The following is a 13123-nucleotide window of genomic DNA, read 5'->3' on the forward strand; positions in this document are numbered from 1 at the left end:
AAGTTTGGTTTACATCCTTGTCTGTTTATGCAGTCAACTGCATAGCATCATGTGGCCATTTTTAAAGTGAAATCAACTAAATAGAAGCGATATTTAGTTGATATAAATGTCAACTAAATATATAGTTGATATTTAGTTGACATCAACTAAATATCAACTATTTGATATTTAGTTGATAAATATCAAATAGTTTATTTATCTACTAATAGATAAATAAACTATTTATCTATTAGTAGATAAATAGTACTACTAATCCGACTGCTGCCGGATTTTAGACTAGCTTTGGTTGTCTTGGTCCGTCATGGCCGAGTTGTGACGTCACGTGCTGCGTTCACACTGCAGCCCGAAGTGACCCAATTCCATTTTTATTTATTTATTTGGCTTAGTGCAACCTTTATCTGATCTTTCTATGACAGTCTAAATGACACAAGTCGATTTTTTTTTTTCAAATGCGATCCAGGCCACTTGGATATCCAGTCTGTGTGACATGAATCCTACCGGCCTGGTCCTGAACATCATTGATACTCGACAAACGTCACTATTTTGCGTCCTGACTCACACAGACGGGAATAAAAACAACCATGGGGGACAATAATGAGGATGATTGTTAATGTTCTGGCTCCGATCGGACAACAACTTCTAAACCACAAGTTAAGCTCCACCGCTAGCATCCATGTTTACTTCCGCAAACACTGAGCTCTACTTCTTTTTCACAGCGGTTGGGAAAACATTGAGAGCGCTCTCTATGTGTGACGTTATTGCACTCTACTGCGCATGTGGGACATTTTTAGGTCGTTTGCAGTTCACACTGGAGATCACATACAAATCGCATTTGGAATTGTGAATGACCACGGCAAAAAAAATAAAAAAAATAAAAAAATCGTATTTCACCAAAAATTGGAATTGGGTCACTTCCGGCTGCAGTGTGAACGTAGCCTACATCATCTGTTTTCTCTTTGGACTTCCAGGAATGTTTTCCAGATAGGTCTGAGTACTTCTTTTTATCTTTGTCTCTCTCTCTCTTCTTTGTCTCCCACCTTCATCCAAAGCAACCCCTCCTCCTCCTCCTCCTCTTCCTCTCTTCAACATAGCAGACACCCCCTTGACCTCAGATGACTGCAGAGCTGTAGCCCACCCTTCTCCCACTCCTGGTGGGTAAAGTCTTCCAGACCCCTGCAGACACACACCAGCAGGACTTCCCTTTCTTCTGCAGACTGCACCAACGTCAGCCGGACTCACCTGGAAGGATCTCGGCTCATCGTGAGCAGAAGGTTTGACGCCTTACAGCTCTCTGTCTGCTTTCTGTCGCCCATCCTTCATGTTAACAGGCTGGAACTGACAGGTCAGGGTGAGAATGTGATAATGCAGCAAGCAGCTTGTCAAACGAAGGGATCTGTGTCCTGAGAGGAATAACTGGTCGGTTTCTTCTCAAATATCCACTGGTTTAAAGTTTTTTCTTATGACTCATGGGACTTGCACTAGAAAAACACAAAATCTTACCAAGTATTTTTGGTCTAAGTAATTACTTAATATTGATGTTAAAGTACCAGTTTTCACACTAAATGTCGTCCACTGGCAGAACCTTTTCATCAATATTATTGACTTAAAAGAAGCTCCCATATTTTGCTGAAAAGTTACTTTTAAGTTAGTTTTGTCTTATTTCAAATGTACTTGGATACTTCCATGAAAATACTTGATAAGATTTTGTGTTTTTGCAGTGAAAATAGTTTTAATTGTTGCTTTTATTGGTAATTCTAATTTAATTTCACCAAATCTTAATGCTTCTCTGGATTTCTTGGATGGACGATCTCTGCCACGGACACAGTGACCGCATGTCAAAAAATACAACTGGAAGTGATTCATTTGGACGGTGATGGTTTTCTATCCTCGGCATCATGAAACCTGAGACGAGATGGCAGAAGGTGGGGCTGCTTTTAAAAAATATGAGCACAAGGCTTCAGACATGCAGAGATTAAATGTGTGTGCCTTGGGAATCTCTGCAGGCTGAGTTTATTAATAGATGTTTTTCTGCTTGGCTGAAATCTTATACTTGGTAATATAAGAAACAATCAGAAAACAGGCATTTTAATGTGCATTTTAATGTGCAGAATACAGGAATCACATACAGGACTCCACCTAATCAGGAGTAGGTGGAGTAGAGAGCATAAACTTTCAACTTTTGACATTATCACTCCACATAATTGTAATGTATTTTATTTGAAAATCCTGAATAAATGTCATCTGGTGGTTTACTTTCAGAATGCCAGTAAATAGAATCTCTCTGACATGAAACAGGCTAAAAGATCTCAGAAAAAATTCACGACTACATGAGAAACATTATTTTCTCTTTTTAGAGGAAAAATAGGAAATGTGAGCTTTCAGAGCATGCAGTTGGAACTACAGAATCATACGTGAGATATCTGTAGATATGGAGGCTTTTCCCCTGAATCTGAATGAAAACATTCAGAGCTTTAAACTCTTTAAAAAGCCATTTTGACCTCTCACAATTCATAATTTATTACTGCCTCCATAATTAGATCAGAGGCCGACGACTGGAGGGCCGACTGCAACTCCCTCCCAACTTTACGACCTTTCAGGCGACTTTAAGGGATGGAGAACATGTAGAAGTCACGCAGTGAAGCTGTCGTCTAAACCAGAAACCAAATAAACCAAATAATTATTTCACATTATGCAACAAAAACAAACTGTCCTCACCCAGTTAAAGAGCCACATTTCTCTGTTATTTTACTCACAATATCAAGTTAAAATAACGACTTATTTTACTGTAGAATAATTTAAATTCTTGTTTCAAATCACATGAACCAAATTTCTGATCTGATGATGAATTTTATGAAACATCTGAATGAATTCAGCTCAGAAACATTTAGTGTGAACAGAACAAGAATCAGATCAACGTAACACACTTCCATCTCAGGAGACAGAAACACGCCGCTAAGCATTCTGGGAAATAGTTCCCACTCCTGTCTTTTTCTTCTTTCAGTTTTTTAAGTGTTAACCTAAAAACTCTAATATTCAACTCTTAATAAAAAGTTAACAGAACTTACTGTAAGTTTATCTTTCACAAACTCACAATTTATTTGTCTTAAAGAAAAGAAGACAGTAGACACAACTAAATGCGGCTCAGATGTTTTACAGTGTGGATCCAGTCAAATTAAAATGACCTTTTGTTTAATAAAGTTTGTTTCAGCAGAGTTTCTTCCTGGAGCGTTCTCACATCTTTCACAGTAGAACCCAGTTAGAGGCTGAGGAAGGACAGCAGGACAGTAACCCTAAAAATAAAACTTATATCAGTGTTTTGATCATTTTCATCCCCAGTGGGCCCAAATGGCATCCCAGACACCAACGCTCCCACAGTCCTTCTCTCCTGGGACAGACAGCGTCTTCTCTGACCAGTCCGGCTTCTATTCTCTCGACTCCAATGTTCCTGGACTCTCTAAGGTGATTCTCAACCAGCTCAGCATGAAGGACTTTGGAGAATACAGGTAAACCCTGAGAGGAAGCGACTCCACTATCTCATTTTACTTCGTCTTCATTTCATTACACAACCACAAAATCTCACCAAATATTTTTGGTCCAGTTTCTACTGGACCTTCCAGTTATATTTTTTGACATGCAGTCACTGCCTGTGTGTCTGGCAGAGATCGTCCATCCAAGAAATCCAGAGAAACATTAAGATTTGGTGAAATCATCAAGAATCACCAATAAGAACAACATTTAAAACTATATTCGCTGCAAAAATGCAAAATTTTACTAAGTATTTCAGTGCAAATATCTTAGTACACTTGAGATCAGACAAAACTAACTTACAAGTAACTTTTCAGCAAGAGATAGGAGCTTGTTTTAAATAAATAATTCATATCGGTGAAAAGGTTCTAGTTCCACTGGCAGATTATTTCACTTATAACAATACATTTTCCCAAGTTATAATTGAAATAATCTGCCAGTGGAACCAGAACTGGGTTGCTAGGTAACGGCAGGGCTTGGCTGGGGTTGCTAGGTGACGGGCTGGGCTTGGCTGGGGTTGCTAGGTAACAGTGCCAGTGGAACTACAACTTTTTCACCAATATTAAGGAATTATTAACTTGAAACAAACTCCTATGTTTTACTGAAGAGTTACTAGTAAGTTAGTTTTGTCTGATCTCAAGTGTACTGAGATATTTGCACTGAAAACTAGACAAAAACTTGGTATAATTGAGTTTTTCTTTGCAGTGTAGGAGACGATAATTCTCTGATTTTCATCAGGGCTGCTGTGGAGGGAAAGACTAAAGGACTCCGGTTCCGCAACTACAAGGAGATGTTCCAGAAGATGGAGGAAACCTTCAAGTTCTGCGCCAGCTGCAACAAACTCCCGGAGCGTCTCACTGAGGGACAGACCCTGAAGCGCTGCGTGAAGTGAGTGCAAAGCCCTGAATGTCATCGCAGGGTAGGATGTTGTTGTGTTGCAGCCCAATAGCTGTCATGTGTGAAGTATTACCAGCTGCCGTTGCATCAGCTGCACAGTGATAAGCCAGCGAACGCTGCAGAGGTGGACAGTGGCCAGGTGCAAATATAGCAAAGTTCCCGGACTGATTCATCTGTCTGCCATTCTGCACTCAGAGGAGCTGAATGCATTTTAAATATCACATCATTTGGGTGAAGGTGGAAAGAACAGAAAGTAAACATGATGGACGACTGTCTGTCAGTGCCTCAGGGTGCTTGTGTCTCATTTCTGTCTCTTCTCTGATACATATTCGAGTTTCAGCTGCACTTGACTCACATTAAACTTAATGTTAGCTGAAGCCATTTAGAGAAGCATCGATGGCTCAGGAGGAATATAAAAGCTGCTATGTGGAGCCGTCAGTTCCTCTGGGGTCAGACCTGCGACCCACAAGCCAACAGTTCACATCTCTGACTCTTTTTTTCTATATTTAGAGCCAAGAAAATGACTAAACAGGCTTTCAGTCTGCAACAGAGTCTCTTTTCTGTTACCTTCATCATCCTTTAGCTGCAAAGAGAGGAGAGGAGCAGCAATACGGCAACATAGTTTTACTCTAGTAACTGTCCAAGAAATTACTTTAGCGTATAAAAATATATTTGGTAAAAAGTTTACTCCAGTACTGAGTGAATGATCAAATTATCAATCATTTAATATTTAAAAATTACATCAACAGACAGACCAAATTATAAAGTAGAGTGAAAATTTAGGTATTTTAAGGATAAAAATTACAGTAATTCATACAAGTAACAAAAAATAACCAAAAAATCCAAATCAGTTTCTTTGAATAAAAAAACTTATGAAACTTTAACAGAAACTACAGTTGTGTGTCTGGTGAATTTCTGCTTAAAACATGTTTGTTTTTCATTCAGTGGGTAGAAAATCCAGAAATTTTACTCAAGGAAGAGTCAAAATACTTCAAAATAAAATTAGCCAAGTTGAAGTAAAAAGTACAGCGTAGTAAAAATACTCCTAAAAGTAATTTTTTCCAAAACAGTTGCTCAAGTACATTTGAGTAAATGTAACTAGTTACTCCCCAACTCTGGCTACGAGTTGTCCTCCTATGAACGACTAAAGACGAATATGAGAAAAAGATATGCTTCCTTAACCAGGTCTATAAAATCCTGCTGTGATAAACAGATTTCAGTTCAGTTTCAGTTCTGCCTGTTTTGAGCTGTTTTAGGGCCTCTGTCTCTTTAATAAGCCCCTGCTGGCCACGCCCCCCAACCACTCAAAATGGCTGCAATCAGATGTGCAATTATTCAACGTACATCTTTAAAAAGCTTTATGAGAAGTTAGGAGTGTTTCCTGGTTTTTGTTGGTTGTTGTCGCCTCAGGTGTTTGAATGTGTACTACTGCACCAAGGACTGTCAGAAAAAGGACTGGCCTCATCACAAGAAGGTCTGCAAAATCCTGCGATTGGTGGCCATTGACCGGTTGGTGGAGTGGCTGATGTTCACTGGTAACAACTATATTGAATACAGTAACATTTTAAATCATTTGTAAACATTTTTGTACAGTGGACCCTCCTGAATAGCTGAGATCTGCAGAAGTTTTGTTTGTGAACACCAGGCCACATACACCCAGACCTGCAGCTGAATGTGGTGAGCAGAGCTGCGCCCCACGCTGACTGACTGCATCTTAACACCTAAAACAAAATCATGTTGAACCAGCTACTATTTGAAAGAAAACTTTTGTTTTTGCCAAAGCAACTGAAGTTTATTCTAAATTACAATTAGCCCTGAAACCTTATTAGTGAACAAAACACTTTTAGTAAAGAACGTGTTTGATTTCCATGTGTTTTCTATATTTGGAAAGCTGAGAATCCATGCTGCAGATAACTCATGGCTTTATTTCTCTATGGAACTTTGTGCTCTTTCCATAGAGCACAACTTTTCCATTGTGCTCCATGGAAAAGTTCATAATTAGTCAATTTTTTTGGTAAATACTGGAGCCACTTTCCATAGAAAAATCTATGAACAGGTGAATCAGCAAGTAGTCGGGGGTCCACTGTGTTTTCTTCTTTCTGCTACTTCACACCAAGTAACAAACCATCAGGATCAACTCAGACCACAAAATCTGTCATAAATCATCCCGTCTTTCCTTCCAGGAGATCTTCCGTTCCCAACTGAGAAATGGTCCAAAGCACCTGCCGATGTGAAAGGTTGGGACGACTGGCTTCCCATGCAGGAGGGCCTCACCCAAAGTCTGGACAGAGTCCTGTCCAGCGCCAACATGGCCGCTCTGTGGAAGAACGCCGGCAGGACCCGGCCAGAGGATGACGACCTGAGAGAGTCCATATGGAGGATTCAGAGCGAGTTCCTATCTCGGGTTCTGACCGTTGGAAGGGCGATTCAGCAGTTTGGGCTGGATCCGTACCTGAAGCCTCTCACCGTTCACATCGTAGGGGCCTCCCACAGTGAGACTATGGGAGCCAGGCTGACTGACTACGACGAGCTGAGCCACATGTTTCCTGGACACCAGGGCATTGAGATAGTGATGGTGGGACCCGAGGTGGTGGACGGCCGCATCGTGAGACCTCCGCTCAGAGCTTTTGGCCCCAAGCACAAGGTGTACATCAGTGCCTATAAGGGCCTCTACCATCAGTTCTGGGAGGATGTGGTGGAGAAAGGGGAGGCAGCCAGGCCAGACGTTGTGGTCGGATTCCACCCAGGTATGCACTTAAATTTATCTACCAAACAGAAACAAGGACGTTTGTTGGAGTTGTTAACAATCTGAGAGAAGGTTTGGGAGGCCTAGTAACCATGAGAGCCTGGCGACACACTCCAGCTTATTCTGGGGAATCCCAAAAGTGTTCCCAAGCCATGATGGATAAACAGTTCTTCTAGAAAGCTCTGAGTCTGCCTTGTTGTTTTCTCCCAGTGGGACGAACCCAAACAAACCCAAAGGGAGACACACAGGAGCCATATCAGCTAAGTTAGCAGCGGCTCTACTCTAAGAAGGGGTCTTAGTGTGTATTCACACCAGTCCTGTTCAGTCCTCTTTAATCAAACTCTGGTTTTTTGCCTAGAGAGTCTGTTTCTGCAGAGGTGTGAATGCACAATTAAACTCTAAAAACCTCTGATCTGCCTTAAACCATCGGTCTCTGTTCAGTTGAAGTGAACTCTGCTGTGGTCACAGTGCATAAATGAACTGGAAGCTGCTCCAAAAGTAGGAAGTATACTAGTGCAGTGCATTCTGGGTAACTACAAGTAAAACAAACTCCAGAGTCTGATAGAGAAATGGCTCCTGGTCTTCAGCCAACAACAAACAAGAAATCCTTCAACCACTAAAATCTGACGCCTCTCCATTTTTATTTACGTTTCGTGAAGAAGGAAGTTGTGCTCAGTGTCTTCAGAGGTTTTTGGGTCGTTTCCTTCAGTAGTTCTTGGTGCAGCGCCACCACAGGTGAAGGGGGGAACTGTTTTTTTTTCCAAAGTGCAGCGTGAAAACAAAACTTAGCAGCTGAAAATGTAACAAATGTTGCAACTTTGATCCCCAATCGAATGGAGTGCAAACACCTTCAGGGTAAGTGGTTTATTTCTACCACTTGTATCCATGAGGCAGGATGAATATCAGAGCTCAGACGGTAAAGTAAGAGATTTGTGTTTTGATCCAGGTCATCTCCATAACAAGAAACCGGAGCAGTGCTGGTTACACCGTAGATGATCCCCCAGACTCCTGCTGGCCAAAAAGTTGCAAATGTGAGGTTCCCATACCAGGACTTCCTGTCCATAACTGTGTGTTGAGAACCTTTCCAAGAACACCACAGAGTCTGAGGAAGACATTAAACCCAACGGTTTTTAAATCAGTCTGTAAAGATGTTCAAAAGACTAGAGGTCTGGTTAGAAACTGTCAGCCATCTTGATTTCCCTTTGGTCCTTCTTGCATCATTCTTTACTTGAAGTAGACAGAAGCATTGAAAAACGTTTAGCTAACTGGACGTGACCTATTCATTAGGCTCCTGGAGGGGATTCAGATGATTTATGGCAGCAGCTGGGGGAGAGTTTGGCTGGCAGTCACCAGACTCAACATATAAAATAAATGGCCCTTCAGCTATGGGAGGCTTTTGGGGCCGACTGTGTGGGTAGTGTAGTCATCTTGCAGTCGTCAGAGGTTCGATTCCAGCTTCCTCCTGTCGCGTGTCGATGTGCCTCTGGGCACTTAACCCCGAACTGCCCACCGATCTGTGTATACATGTGTGAGCCTTTGTGAGTGTGAATGGGTGAATGTGACTCTGGTGTAAAGCACTTTGTGTCAAAATGACTGGAAAAACGCTAAATAAGTTCAGTCATCAGGTTATCCACAGCAGGTTCAAAGGTCATGTTGTTGGTCAGTTTGATGGACTGTCAAACTCATCCTCATAATATTACAAAAATAATCTCCTACAAGAATAAAGTCTAGATAATAGGAGAATAAAGTAATAAAATTACAGCTTTTTTTATTGAAATATTTTGACTTTATTCTTGCAGATTTCGATTTTATTCTCATATGACTTTGTTTTTGTAATTTTATGATTTACTCTTGTAATTTTGTAACTTTATTCTCAACATTATTATTATATTATGACTTTGTTTTCATAATTTTATTACTTCAGTTTCAAAATATTATGACTTTATTCTCATATTATTTTGACTTTAATCTCATAAGATTCCGACTTTATTGTTGTAAGTTTCTGACTTTCTTCTTTAAATATGACATTATTTTTGTATTTTGACTTTATTCTCACAATATTCTGATTTCATTTTTGTAATTTTACAATTTTATTCTCATAGTTGTATTACTTTATTCTTGAGATATTATGACTTTATTCTCATATTATATTGACTTTATTCTCATAAAATGTCTTTATTTTTCATGTTGGCTCCATTACTAGAAAATGACTGAAGAAAAACGGATCTATTGGAGGAAAACTGGACAGTGAATGTTGTGTAATTCTGGCTCCACAGAACCTCAGTGACGCATAAAATGCTCTTTATTCTCCACAAAACAAAAGAAAAATCTGTTATTATTACCAGCATTGCCATCGACCATATGGCTGAAGCTCTCAGAGGCGCCAGGCAGAGCTCCCAGTCACTAACAGCCTCTCTGTCACCTTATCTCCCTGATATCTAAACCTCTAAACACTTAATCGCTGTTTAATTTTTCAGAATGACTAGAAGTGTAGCCTCTGGCATCGTAATACCTCGGTGTGCATTATTCACGTCCAAATCCCCCGGCCCGTGAAACCATCTGTGTTTCGGTACCAGCTCCTCGCCTCCCTCCATACCTGCTCCTCTCTCCTTGACAACATGGTAACACGAGACTTTATTTCTTTCTGTTGTGGAATCTCGCCTGCCTGTTGTTCATTTGTTTGTCTCTAAGAAGGACGTTTGAGCTGACGGATTTGCGGCCGTGGAGTTCGGTAATCTGGTTGAAGGGCAAAGTTTTTATCGCTCTGCATCCTGCGGCTTGAAAAACATGCAGCTGGTGCAAACCAGATTCTGGAGGACTTGACATCTGTTATTATCCCACAGGATTATAAACCCAACCCATCGTGAATCTCTGCCACAGCGAACCGTCTTTGGGACGTTTTTCATGTCTTTGTGAAGTTGGTAAATAACATCAGCTTGTTCTGAATGGACCTGACTCGATAACAGATGTTATCATGATAAACGATAATATTGTTGTTTTGAGATCATCTTCAAGCAAGAGCAAATTCTTACAGATCAATAAACTTTAAATGCTGATGAACATTTAACACTGGAACTGGAGGACTTTTTAAATATCCAAAATTAATAAACAAAACAGAAACAACAAATAAAATGAATCATGGTGTCTCTGTAAACAAAACTGTCCTTCAAAGTAAGAGCTGGTTGAGACCAAATCACCAAACTGAAGACTTTTATCACCCAGTTTTTGGTAGAAAAGAAAAAAAATGATTGATTATGCAAGTGAAAACTATGAGTTTGTTTTAATTTATCATGCAATTAATTGATTTATTGATTATTGTGACAGGTCTAGTTCTGAGAAAACCTAATTTAGGAAATCCACCGAATATTTTGGGGGAAGTGCTGCTGCCCTTTAATTGTTTTGTGTTAAAGCTAATGTAACAAACATTTATTAAAAAAATATATTTTCTAAATATTTGTTGAAGCTGTCTCCATGTTGTGTCTGTTTGGTATGAGATAGATAATCTGGAGGAAAAAAATCAAACTCCCCTGCCTTCTCCAAGTGCCAGCTACAAACAACCAATCAGAGCCAGGAGGCGGGTCTTAGCGCTGTCAATCACCCTTTGTGTGGTGCTCATCATTTCCCTTAAAGATGTTTGAACCAGAAATCCACCAGTCAGACCTGCAGTTTCATAACTTTTAAATTGAAAGAAGTTGATTTTGTTATTTTATATGTAAGAGATGTTCTTATAAATTAATATTTCTGTTTTTTTTTTGTTTTTTTTTCAAAATAATTATTTTTTACATTTTTGTTTTACCTCAGGTTTCCATGCCAACCAGGGTTTGGTCCAGGGCTGGCTGCCCTCCCTCCTGCTGCTCAGAGACTACAACATCCCATCTTTCTTCACCATGTTCAGGTAAATCCTGTTTCTGGATCTTTTTCCATAAATCTTACGTCATGAGAGTCTGATTTCCTTCTCTAAGCAGCTGATCCTGACCCAGCTGAGTCCAGCACCTGTTTTCAGGAGATGTTTTGTTTTCCAGTGACATGGAGCTCCAGTATTCCCTGCAGATCCTGCTGGAGCTGGAGATGCACATCAGAGATAGCGGGCCCAATCCGTTCAGCTCCCAGAAACCGGAGCAGGTCCAGGCCTGTCCCAACAAACCGCCGGTCTACTGCAACTCCCACTGCGTCTGCTTCCAGGGCCTCCTGCCTCAGGACCACCTCCAGGGGTCACCTTACGATGAGGTCTGAGGTCTGATGAGGTCCTAACCAATGTTAGGAAGAAAATTATGACTTTGTTCTATATTATCATGGTTTCATTCTCATAATACTCATTATTCTTGTATGAGTCATTGTACAACTTTATCCTTGTATATTATGACTTTATTCTTATAATACTATAACTTTATTCTTACATTATTTTTGACTTTATTCTTGTAATTTTCTGACTTTATTCTCTTATTATTTTAACTTTATTGTCATATGATTTTATCCGTATGATATTATCACTTTAATCTCACATTATTATAACTTATAACTTTATTTCCATAATTTTATGATTTTATTTTTGTAATATGATGACTTTATTCTCTTATTATTTTAACTTCATTCTCACATTACTATGACTTTATTATGTATTTATGACTATTCTGGTAATAATATCATAGTTTCATGTATTTATTTTTTCTGAGTATGACCCTAACACTCTGAATGTGGGAGACATATTGTCTCTAAGAGTCAAACTCAACCTGATTTTTCTCCTCATGCTTTAACTAAAGAGTCAGAGTAAAGAAATCCCGTACAGCTGATGTGAGCAGCAGTTCCTCCTCTGCTGGCAGCCTGCGGTACTGCAGCTACTGGAGCTCATTGCTCCTCCTTCATCATGAGGCCTAAATTATTTCTGTCATCGCTCGATGGCTTCCTGTGATTCGCTCTGCGGTTACAACAATTACAAATCTTACAACAGCTGCGTGAAAATGGATCATATATTAATATACCTTCACCTGAAAGGGTCAATTTACAATCAGTTCACAGGTTTGGTCATCTCCACTAATGCACCTTTCATTATTTGGTCCTTTCTTAACTGCAGCTGTTTTATTCTTTATTGCTGACGAACTTTGAATTGCAGATGAAACTACACTCTTCCAGCCAAATGACATTTTCAGTGTTTTAAGTTTTAAATGAAATGAAATGGAAAACTTGAAATGTGAAAGTGGAAAATAAAGTTTCTTTGTTCCCTGAGATAATGTCTGTGGTGACTGTGCACTGTAAAAGTCACTTTTACCTGATTACAGGTTAGTCATTTTTCTACTGAGCCTGCAGTGACATTTTTAGGAGATTAACATAAAATAACTTGCTGTAAGCACTGACATTGGTAACATACCTGAACTTATTTTGTGTTTATATAATTTACTCATTTTAAATTTTATCCTTTAAAAAACACAATTTCCTCCTAACTTTTTGCATTCGTCTGCCTAATTAAATCATTTTGTCTAAATTAAATCAGATGTTATAATTATACAGTGACTTTAATTTGTTTGGATGTTTTTACAGCTCAACTGTAGCTCAAATTCAGCATCTTTTTTGAAATGCATTAGAAGTTGCTCCTGTGGTTTAATGTTAGCTAAAACCAGCTGACCAGCCTCATTCTGGTGCCTTTTGTGACGTCATCAACCCAAACACACACAAAGCAGAACTGAGTTTCTTTTCTTTAGTGCTTTTTAATGTTGAATTCTTTGAAATCTCGCAGTGGATTTTGTTTTATTCTCAGCATTGTTTTATTATTGTGGGGAAGATATGTACAACTGAATGTTATCTTTAATTTTTTTTTTTTTTTTGTTTGCTTAAAGTGAGTTTTTCCATGAGATTCAATTGATATTGACATCGTTTCAGTTGGTTGTTGCTGTTGTTTCTGTTTATTATTATTATTATTATTAGTTTTATTTTATTTAGTTATTGTTTTTCTCTTGTTTT

The 13123-nt window shown here is 39.2% G+C and overlaps 1 protein-coding gene across 1 annotated transcript; it reads left to right on the plus strand.

The window, feature by feature from the left end:
- Positions 1–923: 923 nt before the first annotated feature.
- On the plus strand, positions 924–11931 carry LOC103151415 (putative protein MSS51 homolog, mitochondrial). The gene is made up of 7 exons (XM_007571455.2): positions 924–1271; positions 3337–3503; positions 4264–4413; positions 5833–5957; positions 6606–7169; positions 10970–11063; positions 11191–11931. Exons 2-7 carry the CDS (start codon positions 3346–3348, stop codon positions 11399–11401), a joined length of 1302 nt encoding a protein of 433 aa, XP_007571517.1. The 5' UTR covers positions 924–1271; positions 3337–3345; the 3' UTR covers positions 11402–11931.
- The last annotated feature ends 1192 nt before the right edge of the window (positions 11932–13123 follow it).

The sequence above is a fragment of the Poecilia formosa genome, unplaced genomic scaffold (genome assembly GCF_000485575.1).
Source record: "Poecilia formosa unplaced genomic scaffold, Poecilia_formosa-5.1.2 Scaffold281, whole genome shotgun sequence".
Classification (NCBI taxonomy): Eukaryota; Metazoa; Chordata; class Actinopteri; order Cyprinodontiformes; family Poeciliidae; genus Poecilia; species Poecilia formosa.

Bases quoted from the DNA above. Each gene is read 5' to 3' on its own strand.
- LOC103151415 (XM_007571455.2), top strand. From the start codon at position 3,346: ATGGCATCCCAGACACCAACGCTCCCACAGTCCTTCTCTCCTGGGACA. The intron at 3,504-4,263 runs GTAAACCCTGAG...GATTTTCATCAG, and splicing joins AAGGACTTTGGAGAATACAG to GGCTGCTGTGGAGGGAAAGA. The intron at 5,958-6,605 runs GTAACAACTATA...CTTTCCTTCCAG, and splicing joins GGAGTGGCTGATGTTCACTG to GAGATCTTCCGTTCCCAACT.